At 39.6% G+C, this 24603-nt stretch overlaps 1 protein-coding gene across 2 annotated transcripts in view; it reads left to right on the top strand.

Annotated features, from left to right (window-relative positions):
* The first annotated feature begins 4473 nt into the window (after positions 1 to 4473).
* CTNND2 (catenin delta 2) overlaps positions 4474 to 24603 on the top strand; it is a 1171885-nt gene continuing 1151755 nt past the window's right edge. For both annotated transcript variants that reach the window (XM_008164383.4, XM_008164381.4), the window contains exon 1: positions 4474 to 4941. In XM_008164383.4, coding sequence (XP_008162605.2) covers positions 4905 to 4941 — 37 coding nt within the window. In that variant the 5' untranslated portion in view covers positions 4474 to 4904. The remainder of the gene's footprint in view (positions 4942 to 24603) is intronic.

The following is a 24603-nucleotide window of genomic DNA, read 5'->3' as shown; positions in this document are numbered from 1 at the left end:
TGCCCTGGGAGTGGCAATTTCGACATATTGCTTGATTCTGCTGCCATTCCTAAGAATACTACCTTGTTTATGTCACCCTTGCTCATGTTGAGTAGTGCCTTTTGTCTGCAAGTAGTCCCAATAAAGAAATGCAACTACTTATCACATTAAATGTGTAGAGTGGCACAATCTGGCCCATAGAAAGATTTTTCTCAACAGAAATGTGCCAGAATCAGAGGACAAGTTTGTGGCTTGTCCTAGGTGCTTGCACTCTGCCCTAAAGCAGGGGAGTAAGAGGAGCCCCCATTCTTCTCTGCCTGGGCTACTGCCAGTGGGAAGGTTCAAGGAGTGGGGTAGAGCTTTGATTCTGCATGCAGGTGCAGACTCATAGATCCCATTATGTCTTTGCCAGTGCAGCTGATAATATTCCTTTATGTTTTTCCCTTTTGGGGAGAATAGTGGCAAATCCACAGCCTATCCCAAAGTAATTTACTAATCATTGTGGTTAAGACTAGGCATTAAAGGTGGAATTTTTAAAGGTTCCTAAGTGACCTAGGTGCACAATCTTAAAATCATTTGGCTACTTTTGAAAAGCTCACCCTAAAGCTGCCTCAGACCTGAAAGATGAGTTCCAACACAGCTCTAATTGGGTGGAGGGGGAGAAACAAAACTTTTTCTTAGTTAAGAATAGACCTTTGATTTGAATCCAGAAGACTGAGTTAGATAAAGCTCTAATTTGTAAAGTGTCCTGCAAAAGGAATAGCTACTGTGGCACCTTATCTTTGGGGATCCCACTTACCCAGATTATCTTCTTTTGAATGGTCCTCTTGTGTGGTGCCTTCTCTTTGACCATTTAGAAGCAAATGTCCTTCTCCTAAGGGGAGAGTCACTTAGCAAATGAGACAGAGTCAAGGTAGAGTGCATATTAAATTCTGCTTTTTAATCTTAAAATTGAAAGAAAAAATGTATTATTCCCATAATCCCTCACTATCTAATTAAATACCAAAAGGGAAATAAAACAAGTCAGAAGTGGGAATATGGAAGCAAAACAAAAATACTAGGGCTGTCGATTAATTGCAGTTAACTCACACGATTAACTCCAAAAAATTAATTGCGATTAATCAGTTTTAATTAAACAATATAATATGAATTGAAATTTATTAAATATTTTTGGATGGTTTTCTACATTTTCAAATATATTGATTTCAATTACAACACAGAATACAAAGTGTTCAGTGCTCACTTTATATTATTATTTTTATTAAATATTTGCACTGTAAAAATGATAAAAGAAATAGTATTTTTCAATTCACCTTATATAAGTACTGTAGTGCAATCTCTTTATTGTGAAAGTGCAACTTACAAATGTAGATTTTTATTTGTTATATAACTGCACGCAAAAACAAAACAGTGTAAAACTTTAGAGCCTACAATTCCACTCAGTCCTACTTCTTGTTCATCCAATCGCTATGACAAACAAGTTTCTTACATTTATGGGAGGTAATGCTGCCCGCTTTTATTTACAATGTCTCCTGAAAGTGAGAACAGGCATTTGCATGGCACTTGTATAACTGGCATTGCAAGGTATTTACATGCCAGATATGCTAAACATTGTATACCCCTTCATGCTTCGGCCAGCATGTCAGAGGACATGCTTCCATGCTGATGATGCTTGTTACAAAAATAATGCATTAATTAAATTTGTGACTGAACTCCTAGGCAGAGAACTGTATGTCTCCTGCTGTTTTACCCACATTCTGCCACATATTTCATGTTATAGCAATCTCGGATGATGACCCAGCACGTTGTTCGTTTTAAGAACACTTTCAATGCTGACCTGACAAAATGCAAAGAAGGTAGCAATGTGAGATTTGTAAAGATAGCTACAGCACTCGATCCAAGGTTTAAGAATCTGAAGTGCCTTCCAAAATTTGAGAGGGATGAGGTGTGGAGCATGCTTTCAGAAGTCTTAAAAGAGCAACTCCGATGCGGAAACAACAGAACCCACACCACCAAAAAAAAAAAAAAAAAATCAACCTTCTGCTGGTAGCATCTGACTCAGATGATGAAAATGAACATGCATCGGTCTGCATTGCTTTGGATCGTTATAGAGCAGAATCCGTCATCAGCATGGACACATGTCCCCTGGAATGGTGGTTGAAGCATGAAATGACACATGAATCTTTAGCACATCTGGCATGCAAATATCTTGTGACACCGGCTACAGCAGTGCCGTGAATACCTTTTCTCACTTTCAGGTGACATTGTAAACAAGAAGTGGGCAGCATTCTCTCCTGCAAATGTAACAAATTGCTTTGTCTAAGCCAAGAAACAGGACTGACTGGACTTGTAGGCGCTAAAGTTTTACATTGCTTTATTTTTGAGTGCAGTTATTTTTGTACATAATTCTACATTTGTAAGTTCAACTTTAATGATAAAAGAGATTGCACTACAGTACTTGTATTAGGTGAACTGAAAAATACAATTTATTTCATTTCTTTTTTACAGTGCAAATATTTGTAATAAAATATAAACATAAAATGAGCACTGTACACTTTATTCTGTGTGGTAATTGAAATCTATATTTAAAAATGTGGAAAACATCCAAAAATATTTAAATACGTGGTATTATTATTAACAATGTGATTAGTCGCACAATTAATTGTGATTTTTAATCGCTTGACAGTCCTAAAAAATGCACACCAAAACATAAAACAAACAAAGAATATATTGTGGTTTTGGCATTGGGAGTTAATATAAATACAAAGTAATGATCTGAAAATACAGTCTCTGATCTCCCCACAAAATTAATATTGGAAATAACTTTTACTAAAATGTTAGTGAAGAATAATGTATGCAGTGTTGTTGTAGCTGTGTTGGTCCCAGGATATTAGAGAGACAAGGTGGGTGCGGTGCCATCTTTTAGTGGACCAGCTTCTGTTGGTGAGAGAGACACACGTTCTAATGTACACAGAGCTCTTCTTCATGTCTGATAACAAGGTATGATTTAGTGTTTTTTGGGGAAATTGTGGAAATCGCCAGGCAAAAGGTGGCAGCAGTGAGTCATTCTGAAATCTGATATTGGAGGCAATCATTATTATTACTGAGTCTGCTCAGTCTGTATGAAAATATATTTTTGAAATTCACATCTGCTAAGAAAGTGCCTGCTAATTACAATTTGTTGACAGGCCGATTCCATGACTTTGTTCTAAAATTAGATTATGTACTTGGGTGTCAACGATTTAAAAAAGAAAAAAAGAAAAAAAAAAAAAGAAACAACCCGCCCCCTGCTTCGAAATCCCTCCCCCCCATCCTTTCTAGTCTCAAAAACACGTAGTTTTCATTTACTAGAATTCAGGTGTTTTAGACCTGGTATAGCTAAGTCTTGCTATCAAATGTACGCATCACCCTGGCAGCTCAGCTGACTACATAGATTTGCTGATTGTTACCGCTGTGCTCAGGTCACACCTAGGAAAGAAGATTAACATTTTTTTTTTCCAAACGAGAAAACTTTGCTCAAGGAAATACACCGCAAAGGGGCTGGTGGCTGGGTTATGGCTGCAATGGTATTTTACCTACGTTTCTGCGTATAGCAAGGGGTTAAATCTACATGCCTGTCGTGTTTCCTCAACATCTTTGCCAGTCTGTAACGAGACTCCTGGAAATTGTTTAAGTGGATTTGCCATCTAAAGACAAGGCAGAGGGGGATTCAGAGTAGTGGGGAAGGAAAGCGAGGGAGACAGGAGCAGGGACGTAAGCAATTGCTCCATTGTTGGGGTTAGTTGACCTGAAGTTTTAATAAGCTCAGCTAAAGCTGGGAAGATAGCTGCCAGCCTGCGGAGGTTGCTCAGCTCCAACGTCCTGCCCAGCTCATCCACGCCTCAGCCTCCCATGAACACCTCAGCTGCATGGCTCTGCTCTCCCCCAATCTCTCCCGTCGGAGGGTAACTCAAGGGCATTTCCCACATCTCCTTCGCTGGTCCATGTGCAGCAGCCGTTCTTGAGCGTGGGTGTCCCTGCGAGCGCATTGTTCCCTGGCCGGGTGTGTCCTGCTCACCCACACACACCTGCGCTATTGACTCGTGCCCAGTCAAAAGCCCCCGCCTCACTTCGCTGCCCATGGCTTTCTGGGGGTCTGCCGTGCTGGGCTTTCTTCTCCCTTGCTCGTGAAGCCCATTTCAAACAAAGCAACGTGCACGCCCTGCCTCGAGGGAACGGCATGGGGGTGGGGGTGGAGCGGGGAGGGAAACGGCCCAGCTTCTGTGAGAGGATGCAAAGGGGCAGGCAGCAGCGCTGAGACAAGCCTGGCCAAGGAACCCCTCTTTCCCCGCCAGCCGCTCTTTCGCACAGCCTGGGCTCTGCTGCTGTCGCTGCCCACAAGCCCGCGGCGCGCGCCTGCCCGGGACCGGGCGGTGTTCGAACGCAGCCCGGGAGGAGCCTCGCGCCCCCGCCTCGCCAGGCGCAGGTGGTGGCGGCGGCGGCGTCTCAGCGAGCGAGAGAGAGCGAGCGCAGCCGCCCGCCCCAGCCGGGCTCATCAGGCGCGCGCGCTCCTGCCGGAGAGGGGAGGAGAAGGGAGCGCAGCGGCAGCTGTGACTGTATCGTCTCCAGCCACAGCCGGCGGCGGATGTGCCAAGCAGCAGCCGCTGCACCGGAGCGCCGCTGCTGAGCCTGGCAGAGCCGCGGAGGAGGGGGGAGGAAACCACAGAGTGATCCAGAGACTTTGCCTCTCTAGAACAGGCGGTGGATGTGGAGCCAGCCGCTCCCCTCGCAGCCGCCGCCACCGCCAGGCAGTTGTCCCACGGCAGCACCACAACACAAAGCGAAGGATGCTGCAGCTGGGCAAGGTCAGGACCTTGCATTGAAGCCCGGGGGCGCCGCACACACCTTCCCCACCGGATTGAGGATTTGCCTTTTATTTGCTGTGTATGCCTGGGAAAAAGCAGGCAGGGTCGACGCCGTTCGGTGAGTGCAATTGCGATCGTAATGGTGCCAGGTTTCTCCTCTCCTCTTCTTGCATTATTTCTTCTGCTTCTGGTGGTGCTAGCAAGCATTGGCTTTGGTACCCACATTGCAAAGGTCCCTCTCTTTTCTAGAAGGCAGCTGTGTCTGGCTGTGGAAACATTGCTTGTGCCTTCAGCAGAGAGGTAACAAAGTGTATTATTTTTCATGTGCCTCCTCCCCCACCCCCCTTATACGTTAGTCGCTTGCTTATGTAGGGCATCAGCAATACTGGATTCTCTAACATCCTGCGATGATATACTCATTACAGCAGTGAAGTCATAAATATACGGGGGGGGGGGGGGGATAGACCCTGCTCTTCCATGTAGTCCTGGGCTGTTGTGATCTCTGTCATTATTCTGTTACTTGCGGAACGAAATTGAAATACTTAGTCATACGTCCATGTCAGCTTCTTCTGCTTCTTCCCTATATTGGAAACCCTTGTAGTCTATATTTAGAGGCATCAAATCGTGAGATTTCAGTGCAGCCAGCCGGGTTCTCGGGCATATGTATAGTGACAATAAGTATGGGCTTTTCTTCTTTGGAACCAATGTCTTTGGAACCAATGCCGGCTCGAGGGGGGTGGTGGTGTGTGATCTGCAATGTGATATTTGGTTGATCTATAATTAATGGCTGAAAGGAAAGATGCATTTCTCTTCATTTCCTTTTCCTTAGCCTTATTCTCGTGTGTAGCGTGCTTGCATCGATTGCTTCAAACATAGCCTCCACTGAATCAAGTCACTATAGAGGAGGTGCGGCAGCACCATTCTAGTTGTGATACGGATACTGGAGAAATAACGCTAACGAAAGAGCAGTTTAAAACACGTCTTAAGTTTTCCCCTTGAGAGGGTTGTGTGATGGGAGTATAAAACGCAAGAAACAAAAATGAGATGTCTGGTTACTCTGGTGCATTTTATATTACATGTTTTAAATGTTAGGGCGTGATTTGCTTTCGCTCAGGAATTTATGATTAATCTTAGCGATTAATTTAATCAAGAAAACTTGTAGTGGTTTACCTTAAACAATTAGAAAGGGATAAGCTTTATTAAACTGCCAGGTATTAACTTTTATGAACTGTAGCGATTGCAGTTAATATTTATATAAAGCTCAAAACATTAATATGTTTTTTTTCTATTGACAGCAGCAAGAGAAGGGATTAGAAACTTTTTAGATTTCAGTTCTTTCATCATACATCATGTTTATATATAGTATACAGATTCATTCAGTGAAAGTTCTTACAAGACACAATAGAGGGATTTTCCATTTTCATGAAAGAATTGACTGTTGTTATTCAACAGATAAAGGACTGTACAAAATGATGTAGAACTGTATTTAAACCTATTGTATGTGCCTGTGAGACAGAACGAAGGAGAAAAGTCTTCTAAATACTCATTCTGTACAGTGTCTTTACTTTAAATGGAAGTCTGCAAAGTTGCCAAATCTCGTTTTGGTCAGCTGTCTGTGAGGAAGAAAAATTATAGTGACCTACATTTGTTATTGAATTTCTTAATTCAGGTAACACACTTCAAACTACTCAGTAAATACAGTAGTTTTACTATAGAGTGAGTTAGGTTTAAGCAGAGGAAGCTGCTGAATATTCTCCTTATTAGCCCTTGACTCACAAAATTGCTTTAGAGCTTGCATGAATCCTTTTATGTTAGCAGTTTATTTGCGAAAGATTGTGAGGCCTGTGATAAATAAGCAAAACTTACACAATTTTATAAATCCTCAGATGGTTCTTTAAGACCAGTCCTGTGCCAAGTTTGTGCAGCTATCTTAAACCCATTTACACACTGTATATCTTTTCAGGCTTTGTATGCATACCCGTCCAAATAGGCAAACTGGAGAGAGAATGTCCATTAGATAATCCTTATTAACAGAACTTGATCAATGGCCCAGAACTGTGCTATTTGAGGCACATGATATGTTGAATGCTGCAATATAGAAACATGCGATCACATCTTCAGAGTCAGTGCTTGCAGTCGGTTATATAAGAGAGATTTTGAAAAAAGGAGTAGTGGACTATGCTCCTGTGCACATGCCATAGGAAATACCCTTTAAAGCTGCTGGTAGGCAATAAAGAAATCCATTTATTCCTGAATGTGAGTTGCATGTCTTATTGTGGATTACAAAGTAAAAGGATTTACAGAGCGGTCTATGGAAGTAATCTACAGCTACTGTACTTGAGGTTTGTTTCTCAGATACCTTAGTTGACATTAAAAGTAATAGACAGCACTTTAATGGGAATAATGAGCTTGCAACTTCTTTAAAAAAAATAATCTAACCTAAGGTAGTTTCATCTTCATGTAAGGAAGGACTTTGACACACAGCTGCACTGAATAAAAATAGTATGAGCTTTAACAAAAAAGTTTGCATAATTCTTATTTAAATAATTTGCCCCAAATCACAGCAATTAACTTGATGCCATTAAACAGCAAAGGCGACTTGTTTGTTTCTTAAGATGCATGTGTAAAACTAATTTAATTATATTTTGTTTAGTACTAACAGGGGCATGGACCAGTTTATTTTAATGGGTTTTAAAAATAATTTTTAAAATAGGACTGTAGATTGACATGTAAATGAAGCAGATAATACATTCAGCAGAGCTCATGAGTGTTCAATTTTGCACTAAATTTCATATACACTTTCTGCTTCATGGTTCATTGTGATATGATTTTTACAGCATATCAGTTACAGAATTTTCAGTTTAGCATTATTGGGATTTTAAATATGTATATTTCAATAGTGCTAGCAGCAAATGCTGCCAAAATTATCAGTAGTCCAGGGGAAATTTTTTTGTTGCGTTTTGACATATTTCAGAAAACATGGGCTCTGATTTTTCTATTTCCTCTTCTTAAGATGATTACATCTGAATTAATAACATTATTTATAACATAGTATCTGCCCACTATATGCATTATATTTCGGTCACAGAATATTGCTAAATGCATCTATTGTCTGGATTTCTAAATAAGGTCTTCCAAAATTGACAAGTTTGGGACAGTTATTTTGCCAGTGAACTGCTTGCTAATAGACTTATAACAAAATAACAAATTATAAAACATAAAAACTTTGATTTAATCATAGAATATCAGGGTTTGGAAGGGACCTCAAGAGGTCATCTAGTCCAACCCACTGCTCAAAGCAGGACCAATCCCCCAGACAGATTTTTACCTCAGTTCCCTAAATGGCCCCCTCAAGGATTGAATTTACAACCCTGGGTTTAGGAGGCTAATGCTCAACCCCCCGAGCTGTCCCTCCCCCTATTATTTCTTAATACAGTAATACAGATTTTATTTTTAGCAAAATTATAGGATGGTTCTTAAATGGACCATTTTATTTAAAATATGAGTGCCCGTCCCCTGTGCAAAACTCATTCCTCCTACCAAAATCCACTTTTTCGGGAAGGGGGGGGCAATTAAGGAAAGCTCGATCTTATTTGGTGATGAAGGAGCTTCCAAGAAAGCCACTACATCTTTCCATCACCAACCTACTTCTTAACTGCAGTATTGTCCTCACAGGAGGGAGAATGTTGGCCTGCTACTCACGTGCTACTTATGTGTAGGTCTATTCTTTATGCTACTCACTTCTAAAATCAGGGTTCTTCTGAATGGGGCAGTCTTGAGTCCCATATCCCCTAAATCAATTCAGGTCTCATCTTTTGGGGGCTAGTGGTTAGGAGTCTCTCTGCCCTGTTCATATACAACAGCAGTGGTCTCCAAAGTGGGGTGCGCAAGAGGATCCTTGGGGGTGCGCAGCAGGAGGACTGTGTGTGTGTGTGTGTTTTTTTTGTTTGTTTTTTTTTTTTTTTTTTTTTTCTTCGGCAGTTCGGGTGGGAGTCTGAGCGACTTTTTGTTTTTTTTTTTTTCCGGCAAAAATGGTAGAGCTGGCGGGGCAGGGTGTGTGTGCACAAATTTTTTTTACTGATGGGGTGCGTGATCAAAAAAGTTTGGAGACCTCTGTACTACAGGACCCAGGAAAACTTTCATTTAGTCCCACAGATATGTCATTCAAAAATCTGAAAGGCACTCCACAATATACATAGTTTTGAAATCCCTTCGTTCATTCCTGTGAGAACCACTTATCTAGTGGTATGAATGGAACATAAATGGATTGAAAGCAGATTGCCTGATGAGAACGATCAGCAGAGCAGTGGAGAAGTTTTAAGTTTTTGAAGTCTAATTCTCAACACAATATTGTATTTATTTTGATCTGATTGGATAATCACATAAACATGGCTATATGTAAAAAATAAATTTTGAGTATAAATGGCTAGTTCATTATACCAGTTGCTACTTTGAAATATGTCTGAGTGTCAACATAATGGCTTTTATATTAATAAAGTATTAAATATGTCATAGATAAATAGTTTCTGGCAAATTCACTGCCAATCCATCCTAATGATTAATAAGCTGCCTGTTTTTGTTTAGAGAACACAATTACACTCATAACAGTAATTTCAGCTCAGAGAGAACATGGAAAAGCTTGTATCATCCTATCCTCTTTGTTCGTTGCATATATATCAGAGCAGTTTGTAGTTTCTGAAAAATAAACTTGTTCATAATGAAAAATATATGGAATTTGGAAGTCCTTACACTTGATGTTTGTAATACTACAAAGAAGAGCATCCTTCTAGTGTCTTTTTTTTTGTATAACATGACCCATATATATAATATTTATAAACATCTGTTTCATTTCAATAACCAGTATAAATTTACCATATACATAACTTATTGTTTTCTTTTCATCTTCCCAAACATTTGGCAGAAGAAGAGTGCATATTTCTTCCCCTCCCCTTGTGACAGTATCACAAGCTGCTGATGGTTCAACCACTCCAGGGCTCTCAGAAGCAAATCAGCACATGGCTTCTTTCTGAAAGGGAGAAGGTCTTCAATGGAAAGCCTCTTCCACTTTCAAATTCATATCTCTTCTTTTCCTCCTCCAAAAGATCCAAGTTATAACAATTTACTTGTGGCCAAAGAGAAACTTCTTGTTGAGATCATCAGTGCTGCTGAGAAGAAAAATCCATTCTATATACATAAGAAGTATACTATTTTGTTCAGTGATAGATGCAACAACAATTTGTATTTCAAGTAGTCCATTATATTTTGTTTCATTATATAGCATTAGAATATATATTTTTTTAAGGCTGAGATTTTCAAAGGAGCTTAGGAGAGATAGGTACCCAATGAAATTCAGTGGGACTTCGGCACCCAACCCCCTTAGGCTCCTTTGAAAACTCCAGCTAAACAGCCTAAAGGCTTAGAACAATTGATTTGTTAAACATCTTTTATAAAGTCTCTCATAATTAATTTATTGTTCACTTCCTAAAATATTGTAGCAATAATACCAGTTACTTACTTTCCATTACCTTGTTGAAACTGCCATCTAAAGTTTAGTCACACATCCGAACACTTACTGAGTGTTACACAACTGGTAAGATCCTGTATGCACCCAAAACATCCAGTGGGAGTTTTGGGAGTGAGGATTTGGAGTATGCATCAAATGCAAGTCAGAGTTCCAGATATTTAACTTACAGGACAAATGATGTCACTGAAAATGCTCTTGAAATAGAGTATTTCTAAAATTTGGGAAACTAGATATTTTTAAGAAAAAACAGAAATTGAAAACAAAATGTGTATACTCTGTAAATGTTGTTATAATTATTCCACCTACGTAGCAAATTTGACATTCATATAATGGGCCATTGAGTTCAGATCTGCCTGAGTAAAGACTGTAGGACGGGGCCCGTATGTGCAATTTCAGTATGCAATGTTCTGAAAATTGGATGCAAAATTCCATGAAAAATGAAATTCTGCCTTCAGGTGTTTAGTATCCATATATTGGTGATTCTTGTCTGAAATGTTTAGCAGTATAAATCACTGGGCAGCAGTAAGTTCTTAAATGTGAAACGAATCCACATTTATTTCCAAAAAAATGTAAATGTCTTTACATTAATTATCTGGTATTTTCATAGTTTTAATAAGCAGATATTGTTAGATAATGTAGTCATATCCCCTATCCACAAAATTCTGCCTTTTTGACACATTCGCTGTGTAGGTATATTAACATTTTAATAATTGTGTGTTGTCCTAAAGGCTGCAGTTTGCTTTCCAGTCCACAATACTCTGCTCTACTCCCTTCACCCCCAGAACATGTATATTGGCAGCTCCTTTTTGCTGATAGAGTTTGGCTGTCCAGATCAAATCTGATCATGTTTTAGACTAACACTTACTTTTGCCCTGATTTGGTTCTTTGCTTACCTGTTTGTTTTCTTGGCACATGGGAAGAGGGCAGCCACTTCAGGTGTAGTATTTGGCATGAAAAATTGCATGGAGTCAACTGGGAGGATGGAGACAGGATGCTGGCATCCAAGAAAAGTTACAGGAGGGAATAAGGCCCTAGATAATGCAGAGGTGGAAGTGTGTAGGTCCTTAAAGGTGCTTGAACTGGATTCTGAAGGGAAAAGAGGACCATGTGGGGTTTTGAGGAAGGGGATAATGGATAAATCTAATCAGCTTTTCAGAAATATTTAGGCATCTAAAGATGTAGATAGGCACCAAGGCGCAGATCCTCAAAGGTGTTTATACACCTAAACTTCCATTGATTTCAGTGGGGTTATCTTTGGGGATCTGGGCCCTAGTGGCATTTTGAAAAGCAATTATCCAGATTCGGTGCCTAATTTCTATTGATTTCAATGGGAGTTAGGCACCTAGTAGCATTTTCAGAAGTGCTTAACTACATTTTTAGGCATCTAAATAGCTATGAACATATGTCCCTAAGTGATTTAGGGACCTAAATCTGATTGAAAGTCAGTGGGTATTAGGATTCTAAGTGATGCAGGTGTTCAAACACAGGACACTCAAATTCATACCCATTATCCTGTAAAATTCAGCTGTGTTGTATGAATTTGAGATTCAGTCAAAATCCACAAGTACCCATGAAAGGTGGTAGAATATGATTAAATTAAGGATCTTGCTATATCTTCTGCTCTTTCGTCACATTGTTTGAGGAGATCTTCCATCAAAAATATGGATGAGAAGCTACTGTTAAGACCTCTGGGGTTTTTTGGGGGGTCGAAAGATATCAATGGGTCGTAAGATACACCTAAGCCTCTCATCGGGCCTCTAATAAAATTTTGAGGCACTCTGTGGATATGAGAGTTTAATTCAGGTATTAGGTAGTAACTAAAAATCAAATGCATGTATTATAGTTGGAATAAAGTAATATGATGCTGATGACATGGAGACGTATATGAATCCTTCTATAATACATCTTTTATTTTGGATGCCTTTTACTGCAGCAATATTTTATTTATTTTTGCTTATATGACAGTCAAAACTTAAAATATATTGATTGTTTGAAACATAAAAAATAATAAAGATACTATTTAAAACAAGTCTATAGTTTGTTTGGGGGAAGAGTTGAGATAGGATAAGGAACACATTTTATGCTTAAGTCTTTTGTCACCAGAAATTGAAAGTGGAATTTCCTTGTTTTCAAATTGTTTAGCTAGCTAATTTGTTTTTGCAAATTATGATAGTCTTTACTTCCATGATACACTATTTCTCAAGTAATAAAATATTGTTTCTTTTCTATAGCCTTAGATTCAAGGAACCCCTGAAACGAAATAGGGGTCCTGTGAAAATAGTAATGTATGACTGCATAGCTAAAACTTTATTATAGTGCAACATGTACGAGAGGAAATGTTAAAATTGTGCATGCACAATCTTAACGTTTTGGTACTGTTTGATTTTTTTGTTTAGTTTTTTTTTGCCATCTTAACATTCTCAACATATTATCAAAAGTAGTTGGTACACTAAAAATACTGAAGGAATCAATTGTTTATGGATATGTTCCTTTTAGGGCAAATAATTTCCCAAAGGCACTGCTATAAACTGCGGCTGCAGTATCTCCTAAAGATTCTTGCCTCAAAAGGGGGGAGTACTGCCAGATAGTTACAGATCCACTGACCCTTCTGAAATCCTCTAGGAAAGCAGAGTGGGTCTCCAAGTGCTCTAGTCCGCAGGGCTGTGGGACCTCTGTGTGGGCTCCCCAAACCCCTCACCCTTCTCACCCAAGCATGGCAGAAGCAATAGGCTCTGCTGTGTCTAGGGCCCTTCACACCTCCTAAGAGGGACAATGTGTGACAACTTGCCCTTGAGTGCAGTGCGTAAGTTTTTAAAAGTATTTGTGTGACTGGGTATGCTGAAGAATGCATCTAGTAAACCAAACGTGTAAATTTCTCTTGTTTTGAAATTTTTAATATTTGCATTGTGGAAAATGATTTAACCAGGGCTCTTTACTCTTTTTTTTCAGCTTGTGCGATATTATCGTGAATTTTACCATGCTTGGTGTTCCTCTTAAAACTCTAGCTACTTAAGTCATGTGCTTTTTTCAGCTTCTGTTTTTAAAAACAAACGTTTCTAATGCTGGTTTGGAGAAAAGCTTGAAAACATGACACCGCCTTCCTACTACCCCAGAGGCTCAAATTCCAGAAAGCAAATAACCCTTGTCCCAATTTATTACTTTTTAGAGTCTCATGGTTTTTAAACCGAGCTCACGGTACTTTGGGCAGCATTTTGAATACTTGGTGTTGGCAATATTGCTACCTAGGCTGTGGAATCCATTTCCCCAACTTTTTCAGCTTTCTACATGAATCAGGAGGATGATATTTGGCTCACTATGGAGAGAATATTTTTCTTAATTCCATCTTCATGAGGCCTGAACTAGATGAATTGCTCCTTAGGTTTTCTAATGCATTCTCCTAGGTAAACATTCCTTTTTTTTTTGCATAGTATCCTATTCATTGGCCCATTCTGCAGATGTACAACTTTGTTCCCTCTCCACATATTACAGATAAAATTGGCTGTACTTTTAAGACTTTAGAGGTTGTGTCACCAACTACTCTCCATGTACACATATTTGAGATGGTCCTTTCCTGATTATTTATTTTACACATCCTGGATTTCATGCACCTCTTCTTTATCTTTATAAGAGCAAGGTACAGCATTGCACAATGCACTCAAGGACCTTAATGGGCTGTAACTGTAATCTCTTCAGAGAAAGATGGGCAGATAGATATTAATATGAATCACACAGGTCAAGTCAATGAATGTTTAAAATTAAAGATTGTTTTTTTTAGTTGCAGATTGAAACACAAATAATCATGTTACAAAGAAATACTTAATGTTTAACAGAGTCCATAAAATGATTTTTAGCATGCTTCTGTTAAATATAAGTCTTTAACATATGTTTAAGACATTCATGGAATGGAAATAAGTTTTTAACATAACTGTTTATAGCATTAAATTTTGTCTAATACAGTTTGAAGGCATACATTTCTGCTCAAGTTAAGGAAGTCCATTAACCTCTCACTCTGCACTTTCTCGATGGCTACAGATGCTAATTCTGCACGGTCACTTTCACAGTGAACATCCAAAAGACAAATAATGCTCCTCTTTCTCATTCAAAAGGAGCAGGTATGCTCTCCTGGACTGCAGTCTCTCTGTGTTCTTTGGCTCTGTGCAGCAACAACTTCACTTTCTTTTTATTTGAAGAGTCAAAGGCAGAATGGCCAGACTCACCCATTACCAATGCAGTTATAAAACTGTACCTATGTGCCAGCTTCTCTCCCTTACTGGCAAAACAGATTGAGGTTTGCTCATTTACCTTTTCTACCCATTCTCTGTGGATATTTTTAAATGAAATATGGTCAAGGCTACCTGAGATCACATTAACTGTGATTCTCAGCTCTGTTTTTTCCGCTTAAGCATGGTGACTGCTATTCTCTGAGGTCTCGCTGCTGTTTAGAGAGATTTGTGAATTCTTGGTTAGAGTGCATGCTGAATATTTAGTATTTAATCTTCCTAGTTTATATGTAAATAATATTTTAATATAGAAGCTGACTTTTACTAACCAGACTGAAAGTTTACCTTCTCTTGGTTTGTATAGAATTAAAAAAAACTTACTTTCAGAATATCTTGTAACATGAGTTCAGCTCAGCTTACGGGGATTTTGCACAGCTTTATAAAATAAGGAACTGTACATGGTTTTTAACAAGATATCTTTCTGATGAGATGAAGCATATAATATATTTCCTCATATAGTAGTACTTGGTGCTTAACATTAGTCAAAATGCTGCATAAGCTTTAACTAATCTCAGAATGCTCAAACACCTTAAATCTCTGAGATGTTCCAGGCTAACTGGCTGTAGGGAAGCCATCTAAGTCTCTGAGTGCATCCACACTGTGACTTTTGTTGCTATTGGGAAGTTTTCCGGATGTGCTCAGTTGAGTTCCATCTCATGCCTTTAGTTTGGACCGTATCTTTCCATGTATGTATCTAACTGAAGTATTTATAGATGCCACTTGCCATAGTATGTAGGTACTATCTACCCGAATACAATATGTTCTGGGGGTCAGGGAAAGTCCTCTACTCATAGGCACTTGCTAAATGACAACAACATTAAATTGAGGGAGGAGGTGGTGGCAGTGGTGGTACTCTTCTAAGGTCTGCCCACAAAATAAACTCCACCCATGTGAGTTATCAGAATACAACACTAGTCATAGGAGATTACACAGATACTCACATTACAGTCGTGCACTCTGGGCCTATTGACCTTGTCCTTCAGTATAGTTTGAATATGCTCCTGGACTATGCTAGGTTCCTTGGCATTTTCTCCTTTGTAATTTGGGTGGGGGAAGTGGTGGTAGGGTGTTTTTTGTTGTTGTTGTTTTTTACGAAAGCTGAGATTTATCTGGAGAACAAGCTAGCAACTTCAGAGAGATGCTAGTACACCCTACTGCTGTGTACTGGCCCAATCCAAGCCTTCAGTGATGAAAGAAAAGGAAAAATGTGATTGAGTATAATATGTAAGAACAGGAGAAAAAACAAACTCATATACCTGAAATAATGGTAAAAGGTTAGTTATGGTAATGAGACATACCTAAAACTAATGTTATGGTAGTGTTATGTAATACAGATGCACCATAATTTGCCTCTGACTCCCATTTTTAACAGCTCAATAATATGCATGTACAAGGTCACATTTTCTGCCTCTTTCGTGCTACAAAGGGAAATCACCCATTTAGTCTCTTGTTGGGATCCCCCTGTGATGGGTTGGATCACAGAAACCCCTTTGGGACTGCCACCCAATGTGCTGGGACTACCTCTGAGCCAGTTTTCCCTGTTACCTTGGGACTTCAGTACCTTGCCTTGTTTGAGCCAGACACTCAAACAGGGATCCAAGTCTGAACCATGACCCCCCAAGCTGCAGACTTAACTGAAAACAGCTTAAGAAGTGCTCCTGTCTCCAGCACTCCGGTACCCAGCTCCCAATGGGGTCCAAACCCCAAATAAATCCGTTTTACCCTGTATAAAGCTTTTACAGGGTAAACTCATAAATTGTTTGCCCTCTATAACACTGATAGAGAGAGATGCATAGCTGTCCCCCCCCCCCACATATTAATACTTACTCTGGGCTAATTAATAAGTAAAAGTGATTTTATTAAATACAAAAAGTAGTATTTAAGTGGTTCCAAGTAATAACAGACAGAACAAAGTGAATTACCAAGCAAAATAAAATAAAACACGCAAGTCTAAGCCTAATGTAGTAAGAAAACTGAATACAGGTAAATCTCACCCTTAGAGATGTTTCAATAGGCTTTTTTTCCACAGACTGGATGCCTTCCTAGTCTGGGCCCAGTCTTTTCTCCTGGTACAGTCCTTGTTCCATTCACGTGGTAGCTAGGGGATTTCTCATGACTGCAGCCCCCTTTGTTCTGTTCCACCCCCTTATATATATTTTGCGCAAGGCAGGAATCCTTTTTCCCTCTGAGTTGCCAGCCTTCCTTCTAAATAGAAAAGCACCAGGTTAAAGATATGATCATGTCACCTGAAGTGGAATCTATGTAACTGTAAGACCTCATTACCCACTTGCCAGCACACAGGTATACAGGAAGACTTACAAGTAAACAAAGCCATTTAAAACCAATTGTCCTGGTTAATAGGAGCCATCAAGATTCCAACCCACCATTAATGGCCCACACTTTGCATAATTACAATAGGACCTCAGAGTTATATTTCATATTTCTAGTTTCAGATACAAGAATGATACTGTGATCAGTGTCGGTCCACCTATCCGCTAGGGGGCAGTGGGGAGCTACGACGTCACTGGCCGGCCTGGGTCACGCCTCTGCCACTGGGGAATTAGCGGCGGGAAGGATGCCAGCCAGTGTCTGTAGCGCCGCCCCTCAGGCAGGGGAGCGTCGGCAAAGGTCAATAGCACGCCCCTCAGGCAGGGGAGTGCTGGCAAAGGTCAATAGCACGCCCCTCAGGCAGGAGAGCGCCAGCAAAGGTCCCGGCATGGGTTGGCCTGGTAGGGGAACCTAGGCCCACCCTACACCACTGCGTTCCAGCCCAGGGCCCTGACAGTGGCAGAACAAGGGTCCCGCCACTGGGTCAGCGGAGTCGGCCCGCTACATACACTCACCACTGTGCAGCTCTGTCCCTGGGCTACTTCCTACCTGCTTGCTCGTCTGAATCCCTCTGGTCCCACCAGTGCGTCAGGGTAGTCCGCTGTTGGCAGCTCCAGCTCCCCCTCGGGCTCAGGCTCCTCCAGCTCGTCCCGGTTCTCGGCTGCTGGCAGCTCCCGCTCCCCCTCCGGCTCCTCCAGTCCCTCTGGGTACTCAGCAGCAGGCAGTCCTGGCAGCCCCAGTCCTTCCTCCAGGTGAGGTTCCCACTGGTCCAGGGCCTCCCCGGCATGGCAGCAGGGTCTGAAGGGAGCAGCCCGCGGTCTGCATCTGCCTCCCTCCCTGGTGCTGCCCTGACTGAACTAAGGGCCCTGCCCTTTATACTTCCTGTTCCACCCCTCCCCTTCTGGGGGGTGGAGCGAGCTTGGCCTGGCCCCGCCCACTCAGGCTGAGAGAGCGGCCCTTTACCCTCAGGTTCGGAGGGCAGCCACCCTGGCTCCCTACAGATACATTTATACAAATAGGATGAACATACTCAGTAGATTATAAGATTTGTAATGATACCTTACAAGAGACCTTTTGCATGAAGCATATTCCAGTTACATTATATTCACACTCATTAGCATATTTTCATAACATCATACAGAGTGCACTGTCACACCCCCTACAGTGGGAGAGTCCCCTGCAGGCATAGAGAAGCTGCAGCCAGCTTCTACAAGTTTCTCACCAAACCACCAGCACAGAGGACATGTAGGGCGCAAGGGAAGCTAAATAAATGGGGGGAGGGTTTTTTTGTTTCCTCCAGATTATCTTGTCCAATTGCACCTTGTATTACTTCCCTTACTGGATTGCAACACTTATAATTAGCTGGCCACTAAAATACCATTTGAAATAAAGAAGTAAAATTTAGTTTCTGTGTAGAATTCTTTTATGCTTCCCCAAAACAAATACTCTGTTAAATAAAATAATGGATGCCAGAAGAACCTGGAAGAAATGAAGTAGTTTTGCTAAATAAGTATGTGCTATGCCATACATGTCATTAAAAAAGTGCACACAGAGAAAAACATTAAAGTATTTATTCACAGGCTAGGATATGTTAGGTTGTATTTGGCAGAGAAGATGTGACTTGGCTCTTTATTCACCTAAAAACTATAACTGTATAGTCCATAAATTGACATTATTGGGGAACAGGTATAATTATGCCAACCAAATAAATATGGGCATGTAGATACTAACCTGTTTAATGCTTGTACAAACATTTAAGGAGTGATCTGTGCAGGAATGTGTATGAATTCTCCAGACCTAACAGTGAATCTTAAAATATGTCTCTGTTGACAGGAACACTCAGAGAGACTACCAGTGGTCTAACAATGTGATGGGCAACTCTAAAGCTGTCAATAGAACTTCCAGAGGAGTTTGTCAAGGAGCCAGAGGCACAGCAGAACATCCTCTGCTTTACAATCACTGCTTTATAGTTGCTATCTAAAGTAGAGCCATGGAACACTGTGATGCTGTAAATGGCAAACCAGAACAAGAGGCATGGGGGTGGGGGAGTAGGCAGTTGCAGTGTTGTAAATGGCACAGGTGGATACTAATTCAATCATTTAACTTCCTGATTTATATTGAATAGTGTCCCAATTTAAAAACATGTCTTGACAATGTATGTTTCTAAATGCATACCTTTTAAATAACAAAACACCCTATTCTATTAGGAATCCTTGCATTGTAATGTGCAAATAATGTTTGTTCTTGTACTGTTTATTCCCTTTGCCTTGTATTTGGGTAGCCAACTTAATCTGATGCATTTTTCTGTTTTCCAAAGCAAAAACTGAGGTTACGAATATGTTGATATAAAACCTATGGTGCTGTCTAACACTGCTTAATCAGGAAAACCTGCCATTGAAGCAATGGAAGTTTTTGCCTGATAGAGAATTTCAAGATCAGGTCCTAAATCTGTCTGTATATAGTTAGATGTCACATTTTTTAATCAGTTCTCTGGCATTTTTGTTCTGATGTGAACAAATAGGTTGACAGAAGCATTTTCACTTTCAAGATGTTTATAATATTTATATCAAACCTCTACAATTTTTATTGATAACTGAACCAAAAAGATCTAAGGTATATCTCCAGGTTCCTTTTTTCTTTACGTCTCTTGCCACATTCCTTTAGTCACATAAGCCCCTCAAATAAAAAAGCAACCATCTCTTTTCAGAGCTTGTATGCAAAAAAACACATCAAATTTATATACAACATTTTGGAGTTAGGACATTCATTGTAATTGTGGATGGATGTTCATGGGAGTCAACTGCTAAAATTGTTCATCTGCATATGACAGTATATTACATAATGCTTATAATAATGTGGAAATATTTGGCACAGAATATATAGTTATTACATTTCTTCTCAATATTGAGTCTGATCTTGCGCTCGTTGAAATAAGCTGCAAAACTCCAACTGATTTTAATGGGAGGTTCATACTTCCCGAGTAGTCCTTCAGTCATGAACATTATTTTGTTTTTATTTATTTCGCTATTCCTGTGTGATTCACTACTTAGTAATTCAAAAATAGTGTCTTTTTTGTACAATTTTTTGTATGAAAATAATGTTGATGTTGCAAACACTTGATTGTGATGTAATTGAATTAATGAGACAGGAGGAGCCAGTATGAGAACACAGAAGGTAGTTTCCATTTAGGCATATAGGTTTTGCTACACTGGATCAGATCACTGGCCCATCTAGTATGGCATTCTGCCATCACCAATATCTGATTTACCAACTGCTTCCATTTTGCCGTGCTCTCTTTGGCCATGTCTACGCTGCCACTTATTTCGGCAAAACGTATGTCACTCGGGTGTGAAAAAACACCCCTGAGCGACATAAGTTTTGGCAGCGTAAGTGGTAGTGTGCACAGCACTGTCGGTGGGAGAGCTTCACCCACCAACATAGCTACTGCCACTCACTGGAGGTGGTTTAATTATATCGATGGGAGCGCTCTCTCCTGTCAGCATAGAGATGCTACACGAGAGGTCTTACAGTAGCACAGCTGCATCGGTACAGCTGTGCTGCTGTAAGGTCTCTAGTGCTGAACCTTACACATTCAAACATTGTCAGCCCCCAAAATATCAGGAGACTGACTTAAAAATAATGAGATTTTTTTAAAAGACATAATATTTTTTCTTTGTTGCCTGATTTCTGAAAATCAGGCAACAAAGGTATATTGGGGTACATGTTCAAGTATTTTCTCTGCAACTATGAGGGTAGTAACTTATTTTTTAAATGAAACCTGAGATTCGCATGTAGCTGAAGTTCTGTGGAAGCTGGGTTTTGAAGAAAATAAATATTTTAATGAGAAAATCTTTTAGAACGTTTTAGTGGTGTTTTAAAATAACTTTTTCAAAGTTCTTTGTGGATGAAACTGCATTTAAGAGTTTATTATAATAAAGACAGTATATATCTGTAGAAATTTTTGTGAGTATGTACACACGCATACAGAGGGAGACAGAGCAGGTGCAAACGCAAGCAAATGTGATATTTCAACATGTGCTTTGGATGGCCAAATAACTCATGAGTTCTGAAGATATGACTGGGTCACCCCAGATGAGAGTCAATAAACCTTTTATGCTGTACCATCATGTTCTATATATATGTTATAGAAAAATATTTTTGGGAATATTTGAATTTGAAACAAATTAACTGAAACCCTTCCCTCTATCTCCTGCCACTCCACTAAAAAACCAGCAACCCCTCCTTTCAAATTATTAGGAGGGGGTAGCAGATGAGGTTTAGAACAACCAGCACCCCCAGCTTCCACAATGAGTTGGGTTTCAGCTAAATAGCAGGACTGAGTTACATCTGGAACTCAGGAAGGGCCTCACTCGGTGTAAGGGCTTAGGCTGATGCCTATTTAGCTGAAGGGTGGCAACACTAAAATATCTGTACTATTTGAATTTGTACTTGCAAAATTTAAGAAAAGATGCAATAGTTCTAGTTCTCTCTGTTTTCTCTTTTTTTTTATTAACTGGTGATTCCATCCACAATTTTTTGTAATGCCATCTAGAAGATTAGAAACATGTGATGATGTTTTACAATACCACAACCTCTCAGATGTCTTCATGTACAGTGTGGAAGTATTTATGAAACACAGCTATACAGTTGACATTTCACAGGAAGAAGAATTAAAAGTAAGAATGGGATAGTGTTCCCTCTCCCTCTCCTTGTTTTCATTTGATTAATTTTTAGATATTTATCTGGAGGATGACTTATACTGCTAAAAACTGAATGAATTGCAGAGTATTATGTGACAGGTTTCAGAGTAGCAGCCGCTTTAGTCTGTATTCGCAAAAAGAACAGGAGCACTTGTGGCACCTTAGAAAAAAAGGTACTAATAAATTTGTTAGTCTCTAATAAATTTGTTAGTCTCTAAGGTGCCACAAGTACTTCTGCTCTTTTTAGAGTATTATGTGGTGTGCTTTGATGCTTTAATTTTTGTCATGGTAGGTGTAGAGTAGAAGAGTTAAAAAGGATCTCTGTTTAAGCTTCATTGCTGCTGTGCTAGAAGAATTTTGGCATTAAACATAGCATATGTGTAATAGCTCTTGCTTAGCATTCATAAAAATATAACAAATGCAGAAAGCAGCATTATCGCCCTTTCAGCTTTGAATTTGGTCTAGTATGCTTTTGTTTTTAAAAGAAAATAGGTGCCCCATTATAAACAGTGGTTTCTAAAATGGCTTAAAATGATTTTACCTTGAAAATAATGGTGTTTGGCTGTTAATGGATTAAATATTTTTATGTAATAAGTTTTATGCTTTAAAGATAACTACACCGCTTTATTTTTTTTATTTTTAAACATGATGGGTTCTTTCCTACTGTCTGCCATACTGCAGACACTACCACACATCTTAAAAAGTAGCTGATGATTTTTCTCTCAAGATCCTATGCATGGCAGTATGCATTGGATATTAGAACTCAGCTATAAGGGTGAAATTCATCCATGGTGCTGAGGGCCAGTGCAAAGTCCTTTGCTTCATGTAAACCTTGTGTAGGTCAAAGAGGAGTCATGTCCTCATAGGGGTACCTGTGCACCCTCTCTGTGCCAAGAAAAGTGTCTGTATGCTGGTCTCTCATATGCTTTGTGTGGAAGGCTGCACAACAAAGTCTATCATCACTTAGCTTTGGTCCAGACAAGAACTCATTTTCCAGAATACCGGTGCTGAGTGAATCATCAGCACATAGCATATCATTAGCACTGTACAAAGAATAATAAGAACAATCGTCACAGGTACACTTCATGAATGTCTTCACATACAGAATGGAATATGGCCATATCCTTCTCTTCAGCCAAAAGAAATGTGCATATTTAGAAAACCAAGTGCTGTATATTCATTAACTGTTTTGTGTTTAAAGATGGTATGCAAGAATGAAGATGGGGTGACGACAGCAGTGACAATTTGTCAGACTTCCTTAAGCAACTAAATATGTTAGTAGTAGTTTGTTTGTTTGTACTATAGTGTTGTCCAGATGTCCCAAACAAAACTAGGACCCCATTGTGCTAGGCACTGTACAAACACAAAGATTCATACATTATAAGGCCAGAAGGGACATTGTGTTCATCAGGTCTGACCTCCTGTGTAACAGAGGCCATAAGACTTCCTTCAATTAATTCCTGTTTGAAATATAACATTCCTCTTTGGATGTTTTTCTATCTTGATTTAAAGCTTTCCACTTCTGGAAAATCCATCACGTCCCTTGATAAATTATTTCCTGTTTAAAAATTTGAGCCTTATTTTGAGTCTGAATTTGCCTAGCTTCAGCTTCCTGCAATTGAATCTTGTTATACCTTTGTCTGTTACACTGGTGAGCCCTCTATTATTAAATTTCTGTTCCCCATATAGATATTTATAGATTGTGATCAAGTCATTCCTTTACCTTCTCTTTGCTAAGCTAAACAAATAGACTTAAGGAGCACAATCACTGTAAGGCATGTTTTCTAATCCCTCTCCAATTTGCAAGGTAATAAGAGAGAGTCTTTATCCTGAACAGGTCACAAACTAAGTAGACAAGGTTGGGAGAGAAAACAGGCACAAGGAGGTGTAATGACTGGTCTAAGGTCATGCCACAGCTGGGAATAGAATTCATGTCTCCTGAATCCCAGCCAGTGCCCTAGCCACTTGTTCAGGCAGCCTTTCCTAGTTTGTTTTGGAACAGGGAGTTAAAGTGAAACCTTATAGAAAAGATCTGAGATCTTTGATATAACTCCCCCAAATCGTTTTTTCTTGCTTCTACAATTGTATGTCCACATTTGTCATCTCTATACTGCCCATAAATACATAGCTGGTTCAAAATAAATTCTTTTGACAAGTTTTCTTAGAGCCTCAAACCACTATTATGTAAATATAAATTATATTTGTCATGTCTTTTTTTTCCAGATAGAGTGAAATTGCAGTATGCACCAGTCCTGCCCCCATTGAAATCAATGGCAAAGCTCCTATTAGAGTCAATGGAAGTAGAATTTGTAACCTTAGATATTTTTCTTTTCACAAAAGAAGGCAATGGCTTATTGGATATGATCACCTGTGCTCTCAAAAAAACCCATAAAATGGGTGATGCAGCATTAGCATCCCGTTTTTAGAATTCTTCAGGTTAAATGTGTGCACAACTTGATTAAAAATAGAAAAAATGCAGTAAAATAAGTTGGTGTCTGTTTTTCAACATACAGCAGTGTAAAATACTGCCCTTGGGATAGAAAAGTTACCTCGATGGTGAAATTATGATGAAGCTGACAGAATCTCAGTAAACGTTTGTCTCTGACTTTATTTTCTGATCCACTAATCCAGGATCATGCTAAAATCATCAGTGATTGACAGTTAGCATCAATAATGAGAGAAAATTAATGGCACCTTCTGGAGGTTCTAATCCTGACTTGCCTCTGACAGGAGTTACATTTTGTTCCTGTTCCTTCCAGATTGTCTTCTTACTTTTATTATTTTTAAGAAGTCCCCACATTGCAGGGGAGGATTGGGACATTTCTCAGAACTAAGATTCTCTACCTTTCAGTCTGCATGAAACAAAAAACAAGCTAAAACTAGTTCTTTGCTTTGTCTCTTTTTGGACCCAATTTAAGAAAACCAAAAGTGCATTGTACATCTCCTGG

This window comes from Chrysemys picta, chromosome 2 (genome assembly GCF_011386835.1).
Source record: "Chrysemys picta bellii isolate R12L10 chromosome 2, ASM1138683v2, whole genome shotgun sequence".
NCBI classification, from domain to species: domain Eukaryota; kingdom Metazoa; phylum Chordata; order Testudines; family Emydidae; genus Chrysemys; species Chrysemys picta.
This window is presented reverse-complemented; position numbering and strand designations above follow the sequence as displayed.